Here is a 10,703-nt window from a genome sequence, read left to right as displayed (position 1 = left end):
TAATACAACTTACATTCCTGCACCCCCTTGGATAATGTGGTTTTTCCCCCATAATCAATTATATTAACTACCTATATTAATAATTTTTATAAACTATTTTATTTATTATTTAATTACTTATTTTTCAGCTGCTGTTAATATTTAATTTCAGCTTCTTTTAAAAATAAGTTCAAGAACTAAAGTAAAAAATATTGTTTTTTAAGTTTCTCAAAATTGGGGAGAATGGTGCAATGAATTATTCTTCTCTTATTGATCATATTCGCTTCAACAATATATACAAGGTGTTCTGAAGTCCTAACTAGCCCTTTATCCCAGCAAGCATTTGGCTTAGAGAAATGTTTCAGTCCAGTTTAAAAAATGCTCAAAACATGTAAAATCAACCTGCACCAGTTTTGATAGGGAAAATAAAGTTCTTCAGACGAATTTTTTTCCTCAACTAGCGGGGTGGAGACTATGTTTTTTTTTTCACCCAATAGTACAAATTTCGTTTCGGCTTTTCTAATTATATCGGTCATTTTCTTTCTTTTTACTCCCCCCCCCCCCATGTATTGTGTCCGTTGGGGTTGTCGCGCCGCACACCAGCGTGTCTGAATGTGATTGGTCTAAAAATCACCTTCGATCAAACCGACCGTAACCAAATTCGCAACGTACATTTGAATTCAGAACAGACTGATTCAAGAAAATGATGAAAATGGGAAAACATAAAGAAGCAAAGAGAGTTCCGGTAAATCAGTTTCTTTCTTCTTTCGATAGTGTAGGGGCTGACAGGGCTCTAGCCCTGGGGCCCGGGACAGTTCTCGTCATTTTTTGCTTTTTCATGTTAACTACAGAAAGGGCTCGTGAAAAGTCTAACCGGGGCCCGCAAAAAATCAAAGCCTGGGGGCCCCTCTTCAGGATGTGGGGGCCATGGTGTACTCAGGCCTGGAACATCAAATGTTTGCCGGGAAGAGATTACGACTGTAAAATTTGAGCAAAACTAAAAGGATAATTGAAGTCCACGAAACAGCAGAAAGATGTTTCCAGCAATGCCCACACAAGAAATGTTTGAATAACTAAAGACATTTTTTTTCTGTGCGTATAGTATAAAACTATTAAAGGAATTTACATCATAGTTCAGAGTTAAATTATGTAATTTGTATACATATTGGTTTATTAATTGTCTTTCAAAGGAAAATATGAATCAAAGAGGTATATTATTAATTTAAATTAAATTCTCTATTTTCAAATTTGATGAAAACTTGAGAAATAAACATAATCCGGAATCACCCAGGTCCTGAGGAGTCCAGATTTTAGGGATCCTAAAGCGTTGTCAGGAAAACTATATCTACTACAGGGGTCCATAACCAGAAGCGGGTTTAACGGCGGCCGCACCTGCTGCTCCGACTTTTAAAGGGCCCCGAAAAAACACAAACTTCACACTTTTTTATGATCTAAGGGGGCCCCCAATATTTTCTTTTGCGCCCGGGACCTCGACCGCCTTTAATCCGCCACTGTCCATAACCATCCAATTCCTAATCAAGAACTACAAAAGGTCATTGATCATTTTCATCGCACCACGGTCATTTTCTGCACACGAGGGCTAATTAGACCGGGACCTACAGTTTATTGCCGATTCCGAACGGCAGGATTGTTTTTTATATTCATCGAGAAGTTGGTGCGCTAACCCCTCGATGGGGGACAACCTGCAGTAGCATTTTTTTTGCTGCGGTCAAGTTGCCGTTTTTTGTTGTACCCGTATCAGGAAAGTTTTCTGACAAGGACGAACCGGGTATCGAACTCACGACACCTTTAAACATCCTTTGGTACTTTGGGCGAGCATCTTATCGACTGGGCTATCACTCCCCCGAGAACTACAACAAGTGTTTAACTGAACGACCATGGCAACCCTAGTATTTTCCCAAGAAGACCACGTGAACCATGAAAATTGTGCTCTAGGAGCTGTTTTGAATCGGTTCCACCCGATGATCTGCATGAATGCAACTTTCCTTGAATCTGTCCCGCTGTACCCAATGCTAGTTTTAAAGTTCTTTCACACATCCATTTTCTAATCGAGAAATCCGAAAGTATTGTTTTACTGAACGACCACATGAACTGCAAGAAAATTTCAAGCAAATGTTCATAGGAAGACCACGTGAACCAAGAAAATTACGCTATAAGCACCGTTGCCACTGGCATGCCTGTGCGAGTAATCTCAACCCATTTGTGGGTTATCGCTCCAGCAACGTCGTCTGACTCTCAGAAGACCCACTCGTGCAGGGTCGCAACTAGGGGTTGCAGGCGAGTCTGGTGCGCCGGACTAGAGAGGGCGCAAATTTCACTTTCTAACCTCTCCTTCGACATTATGAGGGGGCGCCAAAATGCGTGCTTGCCCCGGCTGACCGAGCATCTAGTTGCGACCCTGAACTCGGAGATATCGTATGCCCCATCTGTTATGCAACGAAGCGGTCTTCAGAAACTACGGTTTCAAGATCAACTTTCATTGAATCTATCTGCGGTTCCTAATGTCAGTTAGTTCCTCCGTACATCCATTTTCTAGTTGAGAGCCACGAAAGTGCGTTTCTTGGTCGACTACTGGAACCAAGAAAATATCTAGCATTTCCTAGAATGACCACATGAACCATGGAAATTGGGCACTAGAAATTATTTCCGCTCAACGGCTTGTGCGATAAAATTGTTTTAACCCGTTCTTTGGCTATCACGCCCGCCAACTATTCCGGCCCATTTTGAACTAGCCCCACAACGGCGGCACTCTGAAATGCATGCTTCATCTTTGCTCTACAGCAGTCTGTTCAAATATAGCATTAAACGCTGACGTTATGACCAACTCTCTTCGGGCAGTCTGAGGCTCCTAGTACTAGTTTCAAAGTTACTTCACCCATCCATTTCCTAATCGACAACCACGAAATTGCTTCCCTTTAATGCCCACGGGAACTGCAAGAAAATTTCTGGCATATGTTCCTAGAAAGACCACGTGAACCATGAAAAACTGCACTGACGCGGGGGCGTATAGTTTCCGCTCAAAAACCTGTGTGCCAGATCTGTTAGCCCATTCGCGTTGTATTGCTTCCCTGAAATATTAAATTTCGAGCAAACCACACAAAGGCAGCAAAACGATCTTTGTTCTGCATCAAAGCCTTGTCCGAAGTGAGCATTAATACGATGACGTTGAGGCCAACTTTCTTTCGTCACTCTGCGGTTCTCGATACTAGTTTCAAAGTTCCTTCTGTCATCCATTTTCTAGTCGAGAAACACGAAAGTAAGTTTCTTGGACGACCACGTGAACTGCAAGAAAATTTCTAGCAAACTCTTCTAGCAAGACCACGTGAACCATGAAAATTATCAAATGCTTCCGCTCAAAGGACTGTGCGAACGACCTATAGTGACTCGTTCGTGAGCTATCACGCCCTCCAAGTATTCCAGCCTATTCCCAGCAAGCCCCACAATGGCAGTATTGAAATACATGCTTTGCCTATGCTCTGCAGCTAAGTCTATCCGAAGCGAGTATTATATTAGGTGTAAAAAGAACTTTGCTCGGGTCAGTCTGCGGTTCCCAATACCAGTTTCAAAGTTCCTCCACCCATCCATTTCCGAAAAGCCGCAATACGAAAGTTTTAGTGAACTTCCACGGAAACTGCAAGATTTCTAGGAAGACCACGTGAACCATGCAAGTTGCACATGCGTATCGTTTCCGCTCAAAAATTTTTGTAATCTAACCACTATCTTTTGATCTAACCACTAACGGGGTATCGGTCCCTCGAAATAATTCTCTTTCGAGCAAGCCCCACAAAAACGGCAATCTGAAATAAAAGCTTTATCTTTGCTCTGCATCAAAGTTTGATCGAAGTGAGCATATGATACTTCGTCAGTGCAACTTTCCGTGGATCAGTCTGTGGTACCCAATACTAGTTTCAGTTTCTCCACCCATCCTAATTGAGCACCACGAAAGTTTTTACCGAACAATGGGAACTGCAAGGTTTGTAGGAAGACCACGTGAACCATGGAAATTGCTCAGTACACACCGTCGAGTATCGTTCCCACTTAAAATTTCGTTTGTGCGCGTCATCTTATCACCCATTCGCGGAATATTACTTTTGCAAAATATTATTCCATTATGAGCAAGACCCACAATGGCAGCACTCTGAAATGTATGCTTCTACTTTGCTATGCAGCCTGCTCGAAGTGGACATTATATGCTACGGCGTTTCTCTTTCTTCGGCCAGTCTGTGGTCGCCCCAATGTTAGTTTCAAGTTCCTCCACCCATCCATTTCCTAATCGAGAACCGCGAAAGTATTTTTGTACTGGACGACCACGTGAATTGCAAGAAAATTTAGTAAATGTTTATAGGAAGACCACGTTAACCATGAGAATAGCGCCAAAAGCAGATTCGTATCATTTCCACTCGCAGGGCTGCGCGAGTGATCTCGACCCATTTGTAGGCAATCGCTGCAGCAGTCTTCGTTTGACTTTTCGGAGACTCAATCCGGGATATCGTATGCTTCGTCTGGTACGCAGCGTAGCGGTCTTCAATTACAGCTTTAGCAACTTTCTTCGAATATCTGGTTTCTAATATTTTCCTAATTCCCCCACGCATCCATTTACTAGTCGAGAACCACGAAAGTTTCTTGGTAGATCACGGGAACCTCAAGAAAATACCTAGCATCACCTGATTAACGGCTCGCTAGCAGCTAAATGGCCTCTAAGCCAATCCTTTAACCTGTTCGCATTCTATTACGCCCGCCAACTATACCAGCCCGTTTCGAACATGGGGGGGGGGGGGATACGGTAGGCATTGTCCCCACAGCGTCAAAACTGACTAATCTACTGCATTTGCGTATAAATAACTGGACATCATTCCAGCAATCAGCGTGCACCAGACTATCAAGTCTATCTCCGCCTATGGTTTCGAACGAGCCCTACAGTTGCGGCACTCTGATACACATGCTTAATCTTTGGTCGGCTTCAGACACTCTACAGCGAAGTCTGACCGAATAGAGCATTAACTGCTATCAGTCTATCACGTTATGACCAACTTTCTTCAGGTAGTATGCGGCTCTCTATACTAGTTGCAAAGTTACTCCACTCATCCATTTCCTAATCGAGCAATACGAAAGTTTACTGAACTTCCACGGAAATTGCTTCATTTCTAGGAAGACCACGTGAACAATGCGAATTGCACACAAGACACGGATGCTTATCCGCTCAAAAACTACGTATACTGAAGAACCTGTTTGCGTATATTGGATCTTCTAACCCACTCACGGGTCATCTCTCCCCGAAATATTCGTCTATTTCGAGCACGTCCTACAAAAGTGACAATCTGAAATGAAAGTCTTCTTTGCTCTGCAGCATAACTTGTCCGAAGTAAGATACTGCGTAAGCGAATCTTTCCATGGATTAGTCTACGGTACCCAATGCTAGTTTCAAAGTTGCTCCACACATCTATTTCCTAATTGAGAGCCACGAAATCATTTTTACTGAACGACCACGGGGACGGCAAGAAAATTTCTAGCAAATGTTTATAGGAAGACCACGTGAACCATGTAAATTGCGCCTAAAGCAGGTTAGCATCGTTTCCACTCGCAGGCCTGTGCGAGTGATCTCAACCCATTTTTGGGATATCGCTCCAGGAAAGTCTTCGTCTGACTCATAGAAAACCCACTCGGGGATATCTTGCTTCATCTGTTATGCAACAAAGCGGTCTTTAAAAACTACGGCTTTAACATCAACTTTCTTCGAATGTCTGCGGTGCCTAATATTAGTTTCTAAGTTCCTCCACACATCCATTTTCTAGTCGATAACCACGAAAGTTTGTTGGTTGACCACGGGAACTTCAAAAATATATTTAGGCTTTTATAGGAAGACCACGTGAACCTTGAAATTGACGCTTTAGAAGCTGTTTCCGCTCAACGCCCTGCACGATTTAATCCTTATAACCCGTTCGTTGGCTAACACTCCCGCAAACTATTCCAGCCCATTTCGAACACGCTCCACAAATTCACGATGAAAAAAATGGTGCTTTCTAAGGAACTTTTCCATACCAATAAAAGGGGGGGGGGGGAAATACAATTTCATCGGCAAAAATTTGCCTTCTAGAAAATATTGAAAACAATTATGCAGTACAGTACTATATTACATGTGTGAGACATCAATCAACCCCTTCCGCCACCTATCAAATAAAGCTGTTGCAATTCTTTCATTGAAATTGGCGACCGGATCTTGATTAATGTGCTGTATGAGAAAAGCAATATTATATGATATTAGTCGATATTCTATAAGGAATAATGTTAGTTGAATCATCAAGTTTGCTTCGAAATTTTATCAGTTATTTGTGTACGGTAAATTAACGTTACTAAAACGCGCAGAAAGTAACCCATAACTTCCTCTGATTGTAATCAAAAACATACTAAACTAAAATTTTTCCAGCTGTTTTAATTTTTGTGAGTGTTACTGATGTTATTTTACCGTGTACACATAACAACTGTTAAAATTTCAAGGTACACTTCACAATTTAACTAATATTATTGCTCATAAAATATTGACCAATATTATATCATATGGTTTTTATCATACGGCATATTAATCAAAATCCGGTTGCTGATTTTAATCGGAGAGTTTGAACAGTTTCATTTGACAGATGGCAGAAGGAGGCTCCAGTTCATTGATGGTCTCATACACTCACGTGTATGTGATATTCGGACTCGGCAATTCTAAATTTATGAGACAAACAAGAGGTGATATAAGATAACTAACAAGCATTTTTGATCATGGAATGTGTTCGAATCACAATAGCAAAGGCGGTAGTGGGGGTGGGGTTAGACAGTGTGCAACAGCACTTTATAAAAAACACATATCGCAGCATATTCGTTATGAAAAAAAGACATGTGTCATCAACATTCGAAGTTGCACATTCGAGGTTGCATGTGCACCTTCGGATCGGATTGGAGTTTGTTTTTTTATCGGTGCAAAGATTATCAAGGTTATACTCCGCCAAACAATGATCAAGCGGTATAATGACTTGTGGTAGAATTTGCGTTACGCAGGTTGCACCATATGAGAAGACCTACCACATTGCAATACCCTGGACCTTGGTCATGAGCATTGGCGTACGCATGATCGACCTTTAAGCCCAATTTACATGGGAAATGGAAAAGCGGATTTAAAGCCAGCTTCAAGAATTTTCACCAATTACTGCTCTCCATATCTTACCCAGGGCCGCAACTAGGGGGGGAGCAGGCGGTGGTCGTGCCCGGGCGCTAGACCCGAGGGGGCGCAAATTTCATTCTGAAACCTGATTTTTTTTCTTTGAAAAAAAATTTCTTTTTTTTTTCCTGAAACCTTTTTTTTCTTCTCAAGGGGGGTTTACGTTTTTTCCTGCAAAATAACACTATAATCTCGGCTTGGGGGGGGGGGGGGTTAGAACTCCCCTTGCGTACGCCAATGCTTGTATAGGCAACATAATAATGCAGAGAATCACGAGTTCAAAAACTAGGAAGAGAGGAAAGTGATTCTTTTTTCGATCAGTAAATAAATTTTGTCTTATATTTTTCCTCGAATAAATATTAATTTACTAATTTTTATGTTTTCTCATAAAAGTATGTCTGTGTAACTTGATAAGCTTTTTCCTCAAATTACTTTTAATATATTTTATGTAGAATTTTAATGCGTACATAATGTATATGTGCTAAACATCTCAGTTAACCCTTTGAAGGGCAGACATTTTTTCAAAATCAACAGGAAAAAAATGTAAAGCAGGTGCGCACCCTCTATGGAACTATCTCCCCCTTCAATGAATAGTTACTATATTGATTTGATATATTTACTCTCATCAGGACGTTTTTATTTGGGATATTTTCTCGTGATATCTTAATTCATCAACGTTACTCCCCCCCCCCCCCCAATGGGGTCGTGACAAACACTTTGGGAACCACTATATCAAGGTAATAGAGGAAAAAACTACTTTGTGGTAGTCGTATCTTGAGAGCGGCAAAATATTGTTCGCCTCAGGCGGCAGAATTCTTAGGACCGGCACTGCACTGCTCCAATCCCACAGATAATAAGTAACTCAAAAAATTTAAGGTGTTCTTTGTCGGAGACAAACTTGCCACTAATATAGTATAAACGTTTCTGATGATATTTTGGGCTGTCAAATTACAGGGCGGGGGGGGGGGGGGGTAAATCTGGTCTGGTGCACCGGACGCTGGCCAAGAGGAGGAGCAAATTTCACCCGTTAACCTCTCGTTTCACATTACAAAGGGGCGCCGAAATGCGTGCTTGCCCAGCGCCTTCTGTAGCAGAAAGCCTCTGCGCGAAGCTTTGACGTCACTGAAGTCATCCATTTCACCTGTAATAAGCCATTAGATACAGCAGTCCGACGTATGCGAAATTTTTACCTTTTTTTTGAAGGTTGTATAGAAGTTGTTAGTTTGTCCGGCTTACCAAGCATTTACTAGCGGATTTGAGTCGGGTCAAAACAAGAGAAATATAATATTATTTTTGAAGCATAGCGTAGACCGCTGCAGAAAAAAGACATGAAGCTGGATGACTTTTTATAGCACCTTGTGTGCAAGAAGAAGACAGACTCGAGTCTGTCACAGAAGATCCCGATAGCAGACAAAGGTGTACAGTAGCAGTTTTTCTCAACTTTTCTCAACAAAAATCCCTTCAAAGCAACAAACAGGCACATATGAATACCACAGGTTCCCCACGCCACCCTGACAAAAGTGGGCAACGCCCCTAGCAGCCGCGATGCCTATTTTGAGAACCACTGGTAAACAAATGCAAGCTGTCAAAAAATTTCTGAGCCGAAACAGCACCTCACTAGTGGGTAGTGATAGGCCAGTCTCTAGTACAGTGTTGGTCGAAAGGGACATTTGTCGGAAGGTGAACAAGGAATCCAAACTTGCTGAGGGATTCGGGCAAAAGGAGAGGCAACTGATAAAATGCCGATAAGAAAAGAGTGAAAAGATCGTTTCTACAAAAAAAAAGAAAAGAAAAGAAAGAACATAATTTTTTAGAAACCAGCTTCTAAGGGCCCTAACTAGAGGTTTGGTGAACCGGGGGGCAAGCACGCATTTTGTCATGCCTACCCCGTGGTAATGAAAGAGTGGTAAAAAAAAAGGGTGAAATTTGTGCCCTCTCTAGTCCGGCACCCAGGGCACTAGACCCGCCTGCTTCTCCCTAGTTGCAACCCTGTCTGTAGAGATTTGAACCTGAAGAACCAAATGCACATTCAGGTTTTCATCCCTTAGGGATTTTGGCTCTCCCCAGTGCTTTAAAGTGGCTCTTTTTTTTAGACTATTCTTGGGAGCAGCGAATAAACGTTGTCATGCCAAGGGAACCACGGTCGGCAAAAGTATGAGAATTGTGCCTTAAATCGCAGTGTGGCCAGCCCTTCCCGATCGGGTCACGACCCACACATCGGGAACCACTGAATTAGGGTAATAGACATGAAGAAAGAAAAATCTTTTCAGAGAGACGTGTATTTGAAGAGCTGCAAAAAATTATTCGTCTCAGGTGGCAAAATTTCTATGACCGGCAATGAGAAATAATTCCAGATGAAATAATAATTTAAATAAGGATAATTTAGAAAGATGATAATATGCAGATTTTCAGAATTGATGAAAATTCAGAATTTATGAAAGAAACTATTGTTACCGTAAATGTAGCGCCCCGCCCCCACGAAAACGTGGGGCTTGGTGCGACCAGGGCCATCTTAAGAGCATCATGGGCCCCCTGGCCAAGTGATTTTTCTGAGGCCCTACCATGCTTATTCTCAAGGATTTCAATCAGACCTCCTTTTTGTGAGGGCCCTCTATTTTCTTAAGGCACCCCCTGGCCTTGCCCGGGGGGGCATGTCATAAGGGTGCAACCGCACCTGTCGCACACGCCCTAAGGGCGGCTCTCATTTGAGCATTTCAGTCGGTAGAATTCATTTTATTCCGCTGCAATTTGAAGTGATTCTTCCTTTCTCGCCATTGGCTATTTTTCTGTAATATCAATAGTTAGTTAGCAACTTTGCGGTTTTTTGGCATCCTTTTCGGTGATAATTGGCGAAGTGTCCCGTATTTTCTCGAAGAAATATGGTTGGCTACTCTTTATGATGTTTTCCCCCCTGAGCTAGAAATGACCTTGTATCCAATTGTTCTGTGTAATCAGAGTTGAAGCTCTTAGATGTGCGCAGGCGCTATTTTTATTTACTTTGTTGTTTACGTAAATTTTTGTACTACGCTATCAGCTGTGTTTCTCGCGATGTTTCATCCCGTTTCGCGGAGAGAGACGCACATTCTTATCCAATCAATGGTGCGATTAATGAGCTTTAATTTCGATTTAATGAGTCTTTGAAATAAAACGGGCAGAGGAATGGACGAATTCGTCTCGTACACGTCCGAGGTGTTGCAGCTGTGGGCCGAAACCCTGATGGATTTGTTCGCCCATCCTGTGGTAATAATGCGATCGATTCTGTGATAACATATTCATTACCATGAGTTTTAATGAATCATTATTTGTATTTTAATGTGTTTATACTTCGCTTTCACTTGACCATGAAATCCCCGACATTAATTAATCTATATTAAAAGAGTCAATTTTTCTTGTTTTATAAATACAACACTGATTGACAGCTGAAAAATTTTTTGTACTGAGGGCTAAAACTGTGTTTTTCTTAAACAATCCTCCAACCCTCATGATGCATGTGGCGCAAAAA

At 41.8% G+C, this 10,703-nt stretch overlaps 1 protein-coding gene across 4 annotated transcripts in view; it reads left to right on the top strand.

Annotated features, from left to right (window-relative positions):
- Nucleotides 1-10,150: 10,150 nt before the first annotated feature.
- Nucleotides 10,151-10,703, top strand: part of LOC149087743 (neuropathy target esterase sws-like) — a 63,377-nt gene continuing 62,824 nt past the window's right edge. For 2 of the 4 annotated variants that reach the window (XM_089231632.1, XM_089231630.1), the window contains exon 1: nucleotides 10,233-10,441. In XM_089231632.1, the coding sequence (XP_089087758.1) occupies nucleotides 10,361-10,441 (81 nt within the window). In that variant the 5' untranslated portion in view covers nucleotides 10,233-10,360. Of the gene's footprint in view, nucleotides 10,442-10,703 lie in introns of all 4 variants that reach the window. The other 2 variants (XM_089231633.1, XM_089231629.1) reach the window with 2 other exon arrangements.

Source organism: Pholcus phalangioides, unplaced genomic scaffold, assembly GCF_987345545.1.
Source record: "Pholcus phalangioides strain wild (caught in Gottingen) unplaced genomic scaffold, Ppha-v1.0 ptg000004l_1, whole genome shotgun sequence".
NCBI classification, from domain to species: domain Eukaryota; kingdom Metazoa; phylum Arthropoda; class Arachnida; order Araneae; family Pholcidae; genus Pholcus; species Pholcus phalangioides.
Note: the sequence above shows the minus strand (reverse complement) of the source record. Positions and strands in the feature narration are given on the sequence as shown.